Source organism: Mus pahari, chromosome 1 (assembly GCF_900095145.1).
Source record: "Mus pahari chromosome 1, PAHARI_EIJ_v1.1, whole genome shotgun sequence".
Lineage (NCBI taxonomy): Eukaryota > Metazoa > Chordata > Mammalia > Rodentia > Muridae > Mus > Mus pahari.
This window is the reverse complement of record NC_034590.1, coordinates 309,920-325,217: the sequence shown is the minus strand read 5'-3', so window position 1 is coordinate 325,217 and position 15,298 is coordinate 309,920. Positions and strand designations below refer to the sequence as shown.

Sequence of the window (15,298 nt, the reverse complement as noted above, 5' to 3'; positions counted from 1 at the left end):
GAAGAGGGCATCAGATCTCATTACGGATGGTTGTGAGCCACCATGTGGTTGCTGGGATTTGAACTCAGGACCTTCGGAAGAGCAGTCAGTGCTCTTACCCACTGAGCCATCTCACCAGCCCAAGAACTGGGTTTATAGCATGTGCCGACATACCTCCCCCCGACACACACATGCTTTCTCAGACCTTATTTTTGTTTCATCTCTTGGTTCTCTCTGTCTCTCTAGAGGCAGTCCTGCATTCATTTATTTTTCCATTCATTCAAAAAGGTTATTCTGAGCAGTCACTGTATGTCAAGGAGCTCATGGCTGTGAACAAAACAGACAAGAACAAACACCAAACAAAAACTGCCCTCAGGCTGGGCAAATGCTCCAGGCCCAAACACAAGGACCCGAGTTTTACCGCTAGCACCCACATAAAGAGCTGAGCAGTGGTAACACCATCTTTAATCCCACACTTGGGAGGCAGAGGCAGGAGAAGCCTGGAGGCTCTGCGACTAGTCAGCTGAGCCAAGATGGTGAACTCCAGGTTAAATGAGAGGAACCTTCTCAACAAGCAGATGGAGAGCAGAAGAGGAAGACACTGAATATTTACCTCTGGCCTACGTACATGTGCACACCCACACACAAACAGTAGTCCTTGTCTGAGTGGATGTGTCACCCCAATTGGGGGGGATAGACACGATAAGGAATGAATACAACATGGGGATACAGTGCCACGGATGAAATGAAAGGAAGAAAAGAAACCAGAAACCCTCAGGGAATGATTAAGAAAGACCAGGCAATGCTGGCGGGCAATTACACCAGAGGTTCTCAACCTGTGGGTCGCGACCCCTTGCGGCTCGGCCTTCGCGACCCCTTGAGGCTCGGCCTTCTCATAGGGGACACATTGTCAGATACTCCATATATCAGATATTTACATCACAATTCACAACCACAGCACAATTACAATTATGAAGGAGCAAAGAAAAGAATTTTATGGTGGGGGGTCACCACAACATGTTAAAGAGTTCCAGTGTTAAGACGGTTAAGAATCACTGAATTAGACCTTGGGAAGAGTCATTGCCAAGGCCCAAAAATAAGAGGTACTGTTCAAGTCACACCCAGGGGGACAGGTAAGAAAGAGTTAAAGAAGGACAGGGAAAAACACTTAGTAAGGTAGGAGTGTGTGTGTGTGTGTGTGTGTGTGTGTGTGTGAGAGAGAGAGAGAGAGAGAGAGAGAGAGAGAGAGAGAGAGAGAGAGAGAGAGAGAGAGAGAGAGACCTGGGAAAGACACATTTTAAAAGATTAATTACATTTATTTGTTTGTGTGTGTGTGTGTGTGTGTGTGTGTGTATAAGTGCCACAGTTCATATGTGACAGTCAGAACAGTACGTGCCAGTGTGTCCTCTCTTTCCATCATGTGGATCATCTCACAGCGCCATTACACACTAAGCTATCACAGCCCCAACAGGCTCGTCTTTGCTGGCTTCCCTTTGCCTGGATTCTGGAGATGGAGGATGACAGGACAGGCATGCCCATAAGCTGTGAGGTGCCACTACAACTGAATCACATCCCCAGTCCCTCACTAACCTATTCTAGGCAGGAGCTACCCAGCCCTTCACTGGAGGATTCTAGGGAGGGGCTCTCCCACTGAGCCACGCCCCAGCCCCTCACTGGGGGATTATAAGCAAGGCAAAGGCATTCGTGAAGCTTGATTTTGTTTCTAAGCATCCTTTGATCTGTTTGTTTTGTGTGTTGCATGTGCATGTTGTGTGTGTGTGTGTGTGTGTGTGTGTGTGTGTGTGTGTGTGGTTATGTCTCTGTGCCTCTCTTTGCCTCTCTCTTACCCCTCCTTTCCCTCCTCCTCTAGTTCTCTCTCTTCTCGGGAGCCCTGTCCTATCAGTGTTTCCTAGGCTTCCCCTTTCCCCTGCTCTACTTAACTCCTGCCAGCACTCTCATCCCATGCCTGAGCCTCTCTCCAGCCTTTCTCTTCTCCTTAGGAGCCAAGAAAATCAGCTGAGGGCCCAGCAATGGATGCAAAAACTACTGGACCATCTTGTGCTCCAGCACTTTCTTAGAGATTGTCATGAGGTAGGCCCTCCAGCTGTGCTGGGGACCATAGAAAGAGACGTGATCCCTGATGGTTGGGGGCGGGGGGGGGGTCTGGGAAGCCCCGTCTAAGTGGGTCGAGGAATATTGCTCTCTGTATGCCGCCAGGAGGCGCTAGGAGTCCTGTGCCAGAGCGCATGCCTGGCAGGTCTCTGTGAGCCCACGTGGGCTTCAGGGAGACAGGAGTGGCCCTGGACACCCCTGGCAACCGCTGAGTTCGCGCCTACGGTTCCTAGGGGAGGAGCGCTGATCTCACCTTTCTCTAGAGATTAGTGAAGCTAGGAGCGAGGCGGAGGACTGGAGGTGGGGGTTGGGGAGTGGATGGATCAATGGACAGAAGTACTCCTTCAATCACAGATGGTCCGAACTATGTCTTCGCTTTTATTTGGCTTAGTTAGTTATGGTGCTGGGGACCAGACTTCACTCTAGGCAAGGGCTCGAGCTACCGTGTTACATCCCTAGACCCTTAACTACCAGGGATCAAATCCCTTCTCTTACACGCCTCAGGGAATCACAGCTCATAAGAGATGTCCCAGACCCGCTTCTGCATTGAAATACTGAAACTTCTCCTCTTGTCTAGTATTCCAAAGGAACTCGATGGACCTCTATTACCCCATAGATGGTTCATAGACCTCTCAATTCCCAGAGATGCCCTGGCCCCCAAGCTCCCCAATCTGTGTCACCCAGGACTAGACTCTACACCTATGAAGACTGGTACCTGTTTTTTCCAGAAGGTTCAGGAACTAAGCCCTTGTCCTCCTCCCACCCCAACTAAAGATGGTTTGACTGTGCATATTGAACCCCCATACCAGACTAGTTTCCCTACGTACGAAATAGACACAGGCCTCCAAACCTTCCCCCCCCCCACGCCACTGCCACCACCACCCCCGTAACTGAGTGAGCCCATTAGCAACGGGTCCTTGTTGGCCCTCCTCATCATTGGCGATGATTCTGGACAGCATCACAGATGTTCCAGGCTGCTTGCTCCTGCCCTAACCTCTGCCCGCAGATGGTAGTCAGAAACTCATGCCTCTCCGGGTTAACTATGGCCCAGGAAGCTCTTCAGCCCCCCTTACCATACATACACCCTCACTTAGTTGAAGGATCCGGGGATTCGGACCCCCTCCTGTCCTTAGGAAAGGACCTGGCCCTTGTCTTGACTGTTCTGGACCCAATAGCAAAGATCTGAGATGGAGCTGAAGGTCCCCGGCCTGGAAGCTCAGAGAACGTGGTGATTTCTCCCCCCACCCCGACTAGGGCCCCCCGCAAAGGAGGCGGGCCTGGAGGCAGGCAGGGGGCGCGCGCGGGCGGGCGCGTGGCCGCGGCGCGGGGGCGAGGGAGGGGGCGCGCGCCCGCCGGAGCTTCTGCCGTTGCCGCTGCCGCCGCCGCCGTCGCAGTGGAGGGGCGAGTGCCTGCCCGCCTGCCGCAGGGACGCTCCTCCAACGCCGCCGCCGCCGCAGGTCTGGGGGGCGCCGGGGGGAGGGGGGAAAGGAGAAGACAGAGGGGGAGGGGGCCTGCGCGCGCCCCCGCGGACACGCGCGGGGGAGGGGGCTCGTGCGCGTGCTCGCCCTCCGGGCCCGCGGGAGGGAGGGGCGGGGGCGGTGCGGGGGCGGGCCTGGACCCCCGCCCTGGGGGAGGGACGAGCCGGGAACTGTCCGTGGTGCTGGAGCCGCAGGGAGAGGGGGCAGGGAGGGGAGCTAGCCTAGGCTAGTCTGCATTTGCTGTAAGAGTGAAGCAGGGGGTCCCAACCTTCCTACGAGGGGATCAAATTTGTCCTGGTCTTGAGGAGTTCCCAGATTTATAGGGCTTTGCGTCTTCAGTTCCTGCGGGGTCCGCAGAACCCTCGGATGACAGGGTGGTGGTGAATCACTGGGGGGGGGGGTGGCGAGGGCTCTGCATTGGGATATGAGGTATTATATGTGATCTGAATCCGAGGGGCTCTGACTTTTGGGGAGGTTTTCCTTGGTTGTGGAGAGAGTCTACCCTAACTGAGTTGGCCAAAGGGGGCAATCCCTTTTAAGAGGCTTTACCTAGAGGAAGCGAATCACCTCCGTTAGGGCTTTTGCCTTCATTGTGGGACTCTAGTTGCGCGTTCGTCCCTGTGTAGGGGGTTGGGGGATTCAGCGTTTGACTCTGTGCGTGTGTGTCTGTGAGAAGCTGTCCTGGCCCCCTGAGGAGCACGTACTCTGGGGATGTGGGGTGGGGTGGGGTTTGGCCGGCTCAGAATTTGTCCTTGAATATGATTGCGTTTACCTCCCGGGACCGCGGAGTTCAGGCCCTTTTTTTTTTTTCCTGGAGGGAGGAGGAGGATCTTGTGACTGGAGCAGGGAGGGGCAAACTCTCCCAGGTTCAGGCTTTGGTAGAGAGGAGATTGCGGCTTTGGGAACAAGTCTTGTTTAATAGGCACTTCCCCCTCAGCAAGTGCTAGAGCTAGAACAGGATTCCAGAACTTTTTCGTGCAAAGCAAGCAACCACTCTAACCCCAATCTCAGCCCTCACTCCTGTGGGGAGGAAGGGGCTCAGAAAACAGTTGAAAGAAAACATTTTTACAGAGAAACCCTGTCTCGAAAAACCAAAAACCAACCAACCAAACAAACAAAAAACATTTTTACTGTTCACATTTTGGATGGCCTTAGCTTGGGAGGGCTGCTGGATCGGGAGGTTTGGTCTGATCCACATTGGGAATCTTGTATTTTGGGGGTAGATTGGTTCTAGGCAGCCTGTTGCTCATATTTCAGGCGTTGGCTGGTCATAATTTGGGTTACCTGTGTTCTTAGTTACAGGTGCTACATTTAGGTCTCATTAGAATCTCCAAGCCCAGGGGGATGGGCCTTCTCTAGCTTGGAGGCCTAATTTTCAGGAAGCTAAATGCGGAAATAGTCTGGAGGTTTGGGGGGATGTTGGTCTGACAGTGGGGTGCTGGGGCTGGATTTAGGCTTATTCAACCCATAGAATAGGTTAAGGATTTTAAAACAAAATTAAATTAACAGGGTCCTACTATATGGCCAGACTAGCCACAAACTCACTATCCTTTCCCCAGTTCTGGGGTGACAGGCATGCACCTTCCCCTCCATTTGAGAGTTGAGGGTTTGGTCCTTAACAGAGGGTCACAATTCTTCTCCCTTAAGACATTTTTATTTTTATGACATGTATCTCATTCATCTTACATGTGGACAACTTCGGGTGCCCTTACCATATGTGGTGCATGTGAGTGGGTCAGAGGGTAGCTTGAAGGAGTCTGTTCTCTCCTCCCACCGTGTGGGTCCCAGAGAATGAGCTCTGGTGTTCAGGCTTGGCAGCAAGTGCCTTTACCTGCTAAGCCATCTCATCATCTCAGGGTCTCCGTTTTGCTATGGGCGGGAGGTAGATACGTTTGAAAAGTTTGTTTAAGAGGTTGATTTGACCTGCAGTGTAAGGAGGTGGGTCCAGACATTCTACTTTTGTTTCTGGTACGTGGCTAAGGCTGGCAGAGTCCAAGGCTTTGGTATTGGGGAACCACACAGTCATCTTCTATCCAGGAAAGGGCTTGAGAGTCCTTCTAATCAGTCTTATTTGCACAGATTTCCCCTCCCTTCTCTTAGCCCAACTCTTATGGGCCAAGAGTCTGACCCGGGGGTTCTTGAGGGGTGTTTTGAGGCTGCGCCAGATGGGGAGAGGGACCATCCTGAGCCCTCTTCCTCTGCTCCGCACAGCTGGATGGCTGGATCCATGAGAAGATGCTGATGGCTCGTGATGGCACCCGTGAAGACAGCCACAAGCTGCACAAGAGATGGCTCCGGCACCAGGCGTTCATGGCTGAGCTGGCTCAGAATAAGGAGTGGCTGGAGAAGATAGAAAGGGTGAGGAAGACGAAGGGTCCCCTGCTGTCTGGGAGACACACTCTCACTTCTGATCCCCTCACTGTCACCCTGTGGGCTGGCCACCCCTTGACTGCTTCAAACCTGTGCAATGTCTGCCCGCTCCTAGCTAGGTGATTTGAAATAGCTATTGTAACCTGGGGTCTCAGTTTGTCCTTCTGTACAAGGGCCATCCTCTCTTCCGATTGTTGCTCATCTTCCTGTTTACTAATGTATCTTCTACTTTATAAACTCTATCATACTTCCTTTCACATCATTTAAGCCATTTAACATGGAAGCCTAAGTTAGACATGAGTTGGGGAAACCCTGGGTTCAAGTAAAATTTATTTATTTTTTCAGCCCTAGTTTCAGGTTCTATAACCAGCTGTGGTATCTTAGAGTACTGTTTTGGCCTCCTGAACCCTTGGTTCCTTTTCTTTCTTTCTTTCTTTCTTTCTTTCTTTCTTTCTTTCTTTCTTTCTTTCTTTCTTTCTTTCTTTCTTTCTTTCTCTCTTTTTTCTTTTTAAAATTTATTTATTTATTATATGTAAGCACACTGTCACTGTCTTCAGACACACCAGAAGAGGGCATTGGATCCCATTACAGATGGTTGTGAGCCACCATGTGGTTTTTGGGATTTGAACTTAGGACCGTTGGAAGAGAAGTCAGTACTCTTAACTGCTGAGCCATCTCTCCAGCCCCTTTTTTCTTTTTGTTTGTTTGTTTGGTTTTGGAGACAGTGTTTCTCTGTGTAGCCCTGGCTTCCCCAAAACTCACTCTGTAGACCAGGCTGGCCTCAAACTCAGAGATCCAGCTGCCTCTGCCTCCTGCATGCTGTGATTAAAGATGTGTGCTACCACTGGCCAGGCGGTGGTGGCGCATGCCTTTAATCCCAGCTTTTGGGAGGCAGAGGCAGGCAGATTTCTGAGTTCAAGGCCAGTCTGGTCTACAAAGTGAGTTCCAGGACAACCAGGGCTACACAGAGAAACCCTGTCTTGAAAAATCAACAAACAAACAAACAAACAAACAAACAAAAAACCAAAAGTGGTGTGCACCACCACCACCCAACTCCCTCTCCTCCTCCTCTTCCTCCTCCTCCTCCTCTTCCTCCTCCTCCACTTGCTTTTTTTTTTTTTTTTAAGATTTATTTATTTATTATATGTAAGTACACTGTAGCTGTCTTCAGACACACCAGAAGAGGGAGTCATATCTCGTTGTGGATGGTTGGGAGCCACCATGTGGTTGCTGGGATTTGAACTCAGGACCTTCGGAAGAGCAGTCGGGTGCTCTTACCCGCTGGGCCATCTCACCAGCCTTCCACTTGCTTTTTGAAACACAGTTTTGCTGTGTAACCTAGGCTGGCCTTAATTAAACCCAAGAGCTTCTCTCAGTCTCCCTGGTACTGGATTACAGTCTTGCGTCACCACATGCAGCTTCCATTTACCCTTTTGAGTAAAAATAAGCAAACAGCTGTAGCCACTTCGCTGGGTTTTTGTGCACACAAAGTATGTTAGAGCACCAGGTACAACGAGTGTATATGTGATATAAGACCAGGCACCCGTGGATTTGTGGGGTCTTTTCCTGGTGCTACAAACTGAACTCAGGAGAGTTCTCTGCTGCCTAGCTACATCAGAGCCAGCTTTTCTGCTTCTTTCCTTCCTTCTTTCTTTTTTTTGATACTATAATTATTATTTTTCATTACTGGAAGTAGAATTCAGGATTGTGGATATGCTACTCTGCCACTGACTCATAATCTCAGCCTTTAATTTTTTTTATTTCATGACCCAGGCTGGCCTTAGACTCACTCGTTAGCTCAAGGTGACCTTGAGCTGCTGGTTCTCCTGCCTCCACCTCCCAAGTTCTGGGAAGACAGGCTTGCACCACCACTCTTGGTTTCCCTTTATTTTATTTATCTATTTTTATTACTTTGGTTTGTTGAAATAGAGTCTCACTGTGTAGACCAGGCTGGCCTCCAACTTCCAGTGATCCCCCTGCCTCTACTTCTTAACTGGTACAATTATAGGTGTGAACCACCATACCTAGTTTGGTGTTGTTATTTTTATTTCTTCTTTCTTTCTTTCTTTCTTTCTTTCTTTCTTTCTTTCTTTCTTTCTTTCTTTCTTTCTTTCTTTCTTTCTTTCAGCAGGGTGTCAGTATGTCATCGTGGTTAGCTCTCTGTAGACCAGGCTGGCCTCAAAGCCACAGAGATCCCCCTGCCTCTGCCTCCCAGGTGCAGCGATTAAAAGCGTGCCTGGTATTTTTAACATTTCATAAATGTAGCTCTGAGCCTGCAAGGCAATCAACTTCCATGTGGGAAGCACCTAAACAGGTACTTGCTTTTAAGGATCAACCTCCCCTTTTTCTGGGTGAACCCTTAGAACTGTAGTCGAGGGCACCCTCAGTTTTCTATTCAGAGACACTCATGTTAGCCTTATACTCATAAATGATCTCATTGGTAACCCTTAAAGGGCAGTATGTAGCGAAACCAGTCTTGTGGATCTTGAGTTTAATGGAGGCTCATTTTCTCCTTGCTCTCTCCTCCCCTCCCCTTCGCTTTCCTCCTTGCTCATCTCCCCTTTTCTCTCCTTCCATGCCCTCTCTTCTTCTCTCCCTCTTCTTTCTCATGGTCCTTCCTTCCCATATTTGTTTGGGTCTCTTGTGTCCCCCTGTCCACCCTGTCTGTCTCTTGTCTGTTTTTCTTGGTTCTATGCTGTCTGTGTCTGCTCCTCTTCCACTTCTAACTCCCTACTCTGTCTCCCCCGTGTCTCTTCTGTTGTCACGGAACCTCTGTCTGCTTCTGTTGCCCACCTCCTCCTTCCTCTTCTTTCTGTCTCTGACCTTCCATCCCTCTGGCCAGGAGGGCCAGCAACTTATGCAGGAGAAACCAGAGCTGGCAGCCTCTGTGCGCAAGAAATTAGGTGAGATCCGGCAGTGCTGGGCGGAGCTGGAGAGCACTACACAGGCCAAGGCGCGCCAGCTCTTCGAGGCCAGCAAGGCGGACCAGCTAGTGCAGAGCTTTGCAGAGCTGGACAAGAGGCTGCTTCACATGGAGAGCCAGCTGCAAGACGTAGACCCTGGTGGGGACCTGGCCACTGTCAACAGCCAGCTCAAGAAGTTACAGGTATGACCTACCTGCTGGCCTGGTGAGGGGGCTCACATCCAACCCTCTGGGGTGTGTCAACCTGAGGCTGTCCAGCTCGGAGTCACTGGAAACAGCCATCACCTTAGGGTCCAGGAAACACAGGATAGAGGGAACCTAGAAAGAAATAAGCAATACAAGACATTTTCTCAGGATTTGATATTATTTTCTGTGTGGAGAAAGAAAGGCCCAGAGGTAAAAGAACAGCTTTAGCTAGGGTAACAGTGCCCTCCGTGGAGTAGTTCCTCTTCTGGTCCCTGGGCTCAGTATTTGTCGACCCCTGCAGCAATCCTGGAAGCAGATGCTGTTATTAACCCCATCTTACCAATGAGAAAACCACACAAAAAGTGAAGTGCCTGACCCAAAGATGCATAGTGACCAGTTTCTGCCTTACCCAACAAAGGGCCCCTAAAGAACATCCTTGTGCTTGCCTAAGCCCCACGGCTAGCTCAGCAGCTGGTTCGTGTTCAGGCCTTGGAGGTCTGTGTGGCACATAGGTGTGGGGTGTGGATGTAGGCTCCGTATTCCTCTAGAGGTGGAATGGCACCTGTCTTTAAATGTCAGGGATAGTATTTGATTGACTGATCATAAATGGAGGCTGTGGAAAGTGAATTTCCCCACTTGGGGAGCAAATGGTCGGGGCTGGATTTGAACTGGGACCCTTCAAGTCTTCACTGCTCCTCGGATGGAATTCTTTTTTTTTTTTTTTTTTTTTTTTTTTTTTTTTTTTTTTTTTTTTTCTTTTTTTTTCTTTTTTTTTATTATTTTCTTTATTTACATTTCAAATGCTATCCCGAAAGTTTCCTATACCCCTCCCCCCACCTCTGCTCCCCTACCCACCCACTCCCACTACTTGGATGGAATTCTTAGTTTTTTTTCCTGTAAAGTGATCAACATGGTAGGTGGAAAATTAAATAAATGAATAAACAAGTAAAATACATAAACTGAGAATGTAGATGAGTTGGGGGAGGAGTCGTCTGGATTTGGTCGTCAGCCCTGTGTAAGGCAGAGAATTAACATACAGGCCGGTAATCCCAGCATGACAGAGATGGAAGCATGGGGACATGCTTGGCTTCAGCCAGTTCCTGACTAACCTGGGCTACAGGAGACCCTGTTTCAAACCAACAGCAAAATTAGAGCTTTAAAAAAAGTATTAGACTCTGTGGCTCAGGGGTAGAGCCCCTGCCTAGAATCCCCCAGTGAGGGGCCTGGGGGTGTGGCTCAGGGGTGGAGTACTTGCTTGATGCCTTCAAAGCCCTGAGGTCCATTCTCAGCACAGAAAAAAAGCATAATTATATATGTATACTGATTTGTTGAAAAGCTTTGCTTATGTCAAGTAGGCCTGTTACTATTAACCATATGAAAAATGAAAATTTTCAATATTTATTGATTCTTTGAAATGAATATTAAATCTATCACAAATTATCCTTAATAACTCTTTTTATAAAGAACAACTTGGGGCTGGTGAGATGCCTTAGCCAATAAAGGCACTTGCTGCCAAGCCTGGTCCCTGGGATCCACATGATAGAACCAACTCCCATGTAGTCGTCCTTACACACACACACACACACACACACACACACACACACACACACACACGTATTGTGGTATGTGCGCACCTATACACACATGCATTTGCTCACACATACTAAATAAAGGATGGATTTTTTTATATACGAAAAGTGAGCTGAAGAAATGACTCAGCAAAACGTTTGCTGCTCAAGCGTGACAAGCCATGCTTGATGCACACAAGCAGCTAGGCACAGTGGTGCACACTGTAATCCCAGTGCTGGCCTGGCGACAGTAGGAGCCCCCCTGGGGTGTGCTAGCCAGTCAGTCTTGCTGACTCCAGAAGCTCCGGATTCCCTGAGAGACCCTGCCTCAAGCAAATGAAGAGTGCAGCCATAAAGGGACATAGCCTTGACATTGACCTCTGACCTCTGCGTGCACACACGCGGATGAGCACCTATACATGTGCACACACAACCATCACACATGTGCGTGCACGCGTGCACACACAATAATAAATAAGTAAAAGAACAAACTCTAAATGTGAGAAGAAGCCGTTTTTATTTTTGTAGCACTTCCTGGTGAGAAGTAGAGAAAGAGCTCCCTCTCACTTGCCTCAGCCTTCAGTCTGTTGGGGCCAAGTGCATCATCTAGTTGGTTTCTGAAAAATTCCGCATTGAAAAGATGAGAGTATGGTGCTGGAGAGATGGCTCAGTGGTTAAGAGCACTGACTGCTCTTCCAAAGGTAATGAGTTCAAATTCCAACAACCACACAGTGGCTCACAACCATCCGTAATGAGATCTGATGCCCTCTTCTGGTGCATCTGAAGACAGCTACAGTGTACTTAGATATAATAAATAAGTCTTAAAAAAAAAAGATGAGAGTAATATAGACTAATAGCACCTTGGTAGGTAGACAGATATATATATATATATATATATATATATATATATATATATATATATATATCTACCATGACTATATATACATATTCATCTTATTCATCTTCCTACACACACACACACACATATATGTGGATATGTGTGGATGGATAGATGGACGGATGGAGAGACAGACAGATAAACTGATCCTATGGGCTGATGACTGGCTGGAGAGATACATAGATAGACAGACAGACAAACTGATATTGTGGGTGAGTAGATAGATGAATGGATATATGTATGGATAGATAGATAGATAGATAGATAGATAGATAGATAGATAGATAGATAGATAAATAGATAGATAGGTAGATAGATGATAGCTTCATGTAATCTAGGTTGGTTTTGAACTTGCTGTGTAGCTAAAAATCACCTTGATTTCTGAGCCTTCATTCTCTATCACCCCAGGATTATGGTATTATGGACATAAGTCCTCACACTTTGCTTATACAGTGCTGGAAGTCAAATCCATGTTCTACCAACAGAGCCAAGTCCTTAGCCCATGCTTTACTATTCATTATAAAAAGAGCTCACAGCAAGCCTTGAAAGGATCTCAGGGGTCCCCAGGTCACACTAACTGTTAGCAAACACACTGCACCACACACTGTGACCATGAATCCTTAAGTAGGTGCCTACGGGGAAGGAAGCCCATGGCCCAGATGGAATCCCTGGCCAGCTGAAGGCTATACAGCCATGTTTAGTTGTTGATTTGGATTTTTAAAAAAAGATTGATTGATTGATTGATTGATTGATTGATTTCATGTATATGAGTGCATTGTCCGTACCTTTGGACAGACCAGAAGAGGGCATCAGATCCCATTACAGATGGTTGTGAGCCACCATGTGGTTGCTGGGAAATGAACTCAGGACCTCTGGAAGAGCAGCCATCTCTCCAGCCCTTGGATTTTGTTTTATTTTTGTTTGTTTGTTTGTTTTTTATTTTTATGCATGATTCTTTTTTTAAAAAAAAAATTATTTATTATATGTAAGTACACTGTAGCTGCCTTCAGACACTCCAGAAGAGGGCGCCAGATCTCGTTACAGATGGTTGTGAGCCACCAGGTGGTTGCTGGGATTTGAACTCAGGACCTTTAGGAAGAGCAGTCGGGTGCTCTTACCTGCTGAGCCATCTCTCCAGCCCCTGTTTGTTTTTTTGAAGCAGGGTCTCACTATACAGCCAGGTAGGGATCGAACCCCAGGCAATCCTCTTGTCTCATTCTTCCAAGTGTGGGTAGAGGTTATTGAGTTTAACGCCATGCCTGGTTTTGAATCGTAGCCCTTCCACTTTCTTGCTGAGTCATATTGGAGAAGCAGCGGCACCCATTTGCCTTCTTCCTGCAATGGAAGGACCCTGGTGCTGGCTCAGCTGTTAACAGCAGGACCAGAAATGTCACTGTCAAGGGGCAGAGCCTGGATCCAGGCTACCTGCCACCTTCTAACTCTGAGACTCACTGGCAGGGTGGTTGAGAGATATTATTCATTTCCTTTTGCCTCAGATTCTCCTTTGTTAACATAGACGTACTGATGGTATTGCCTCCTCTCCTCTGTGAAGACAAAAAAGCTGAAACCCCTAAGATATCCGTAGACTGACTGTCCCTTCACAGCTGAGAGTTGAAATGACTGGGAGCTCTCTTGGTGGCCCCCACCTGGGAGCTGTGATTTGGGAGGTGGAGGAGGGAAGATCAGGAGATCAAAGCCATCTCTGCTACACAGTGGGTTTCAAGCCAGCCTGGCTTGAAATTGGTCAATTTCAATAGCTTATATTGACCTATTGATCTATAGGTCAATAGGAGGTAGGGATAAAAGAAGGTAATGGGTTGAGATTATGACTAAAGTACACATATGTGTATATATGAAATATGTATGTATACAAATGTATGTAGATATATGTACATATGTATATACACGTCTATGCATCTGAAAGTATAACAAAACCCATTATGTTGATTCTTTGCATTGTGTGTGTGTGAGTGTGTACGCATGTGCGTGTGTGTGTGCATGCATGTGTATGTGTGAGCATGTGTATGTGTGAGTGAGGTATGTGTGTGTGTGTGTGTGTGTGTGTGTGTGTGTGAGTGTGCATGTGTATGTGTAAGTGTGGTATGTGTGTAGGCCAGTGGTCAAAGGCTGTCCATTCCTTGTTTTGTTTTATTTTTAAAGTGTGTTTGTTTTAATCATGTCCATGTGTGTACCTGTATGCACGTGTGCTGTGTCTGTGGATACCTGTGGAGGATGGAGGTGTTGGACTCCAGGAGCTGTCGTTACAGGTTGCTCAGCCACCTGACATGTCGAGAGCACTGGGACTTGAACCCAGCTCCCCTGGAAGCGCAGTGCACATGCTTAGCCACTGTACTATCTCCCCAGAGGCAGGGCCTCTCACTCACTCTACCTGGAGGTCACACCACCATGCCCAGCTTTTGTCGGAGAGAGCTGGTCATTTGACTCAGGTCCTCACGCATGTGTGGCAAGCGATTCCCTGACTGTGAGCCATCTCCACCAACCCAAAAACATCGTTTTGTGCTTTTTTCTTTTTCCTTTCTTTCTTTCTTTCTTTCTTTTCTTTCTTTTTTTCTTTTTTTTCAGACAGGGTCTCACCAGAGAGCCCTGGCTGGGCTGGACTTCACTCTGTAGACCAGGCTGGCTTCAAGCTCATAGAGATGAGCTTGTCTTTGCCTCTCTAGTGCTGGGATTAAAAGTGTGGGTCACCATGCCTGACACGAAAACATTTTTAAATTTAAAAAAAAAAAGTTATTTTTGGGGCCAGGACCCAGCATATGTGATATCTTGGGTTTTATCCTCAACATTGTAAAATCAAGCAAACAAACAAATCAGAAGCGTGTCTAGGTGCGGAAGTGATGCGCCCCTATAATTGCCGCACCTTAGAGGTGCAGGGGAAGAAGAGGGCCTGGTGGCCCTTGGCTACAGAGCAGGTGGGAGTCAGCCACTGCTCTGTGAGGCCCCGTCTCAAACAACAGAAACAGCTACAAAAGAGCCAGCAGTAATGACACACGTACTAGTAAGAGAACGCCTACAAGTTTAAGACTAGCTTAGGCCTCATGATACTCAGTTTCAAAAACAAAAATGAAAAGCGAGAGAATAAGTGCCCTGGGCTAGCCTCTCCAGCTTTACTTTAATTACATTATTTGGTGACAATTAATGACTTCATATGTTTCTGCTCAGATCCCATTTGGGGCATCTACTCCTCATGTGACTTTTTATAAATGTATTTGGGGGTGGCATATGTCACAAAACCTAGACACTCTAGGCTCTTTCGGTGCCCGAGTGCTTCTGGTGACAATGTTCCCTCCCAGAAATGAGCTGTTTCCTGAATTCCAGCCAACACCAGCATCGCCACACTTAGGTTCTGCAGTGGAGGGCCCGGGTATGCATTTGTGCATCTTCCCCTTAACTAACAAGTTGCCTCATGTCTTTGTGGGCCATGCCTGTTGTTGTATGACCTGGTGGGGGTGGCGGCACACACCTGCAATCCCGGCACTTAGGAAGTGGACACAGGGGTCAGAAGGTCAAGACCATCCTTGGCTATGTAGGAAACGGACCCCTATCTCAAACAACACCAGAACAAAACAAAATCAGAGACAGGCCAGGTGTGGTGATGCACACCTTTAATCCCAGCACTCAAGAGGAAGAGGCAGTGGGTTTGAGGCTAGCCTGGTCTACAGAGAAAATTCCAGGATAGCTTGGGGACATACAGTAAGATCCTGTCTAAGGGAAGGAAGGAAGGAAGGAAGGAAGGAAGGAAGGAAGGAAGGAAGGAAGGAAGGAA

At 48.0% G+C, this 15,298-nt stretch overlaps 1 protein-coding gene across 2 annotated transcripts in view; it reads left to right on the top strand.

Moving 5' to 3' along the window:
- The window catches only part of Sptbn4 (spectrin beta, non-erythrocytic 4), a 97,824-nt gene that overhangs the window by 48,068 nt on the left and 34,458 nt on the right, over window positions 1–15,298 (top strand). Inside the window, exons 18-20 of one of the 2 annotated variants that reach the window (XM_021190187.1) lie at window positions 1,980–2,070; window positions 5,781–5,927; window positions 8,782–9,045. In XM_021190187.1, the coding sequence (XP_021045846.1) occupies window positions 1,980–2,070; window positions 5,781–5,927; window positions 8,782–9,045 (502 nt within the window). Of the gene's footprint in view, window positions 1–1,979; window positions 2,071–3,451; window positions 3,549–5,780; window positions 5,928–8,781; window positions 9,046–15,298 lie in introns of those variants that run through there. The other variant, XM_021190201.2, reaches the window with a different exon arrangement.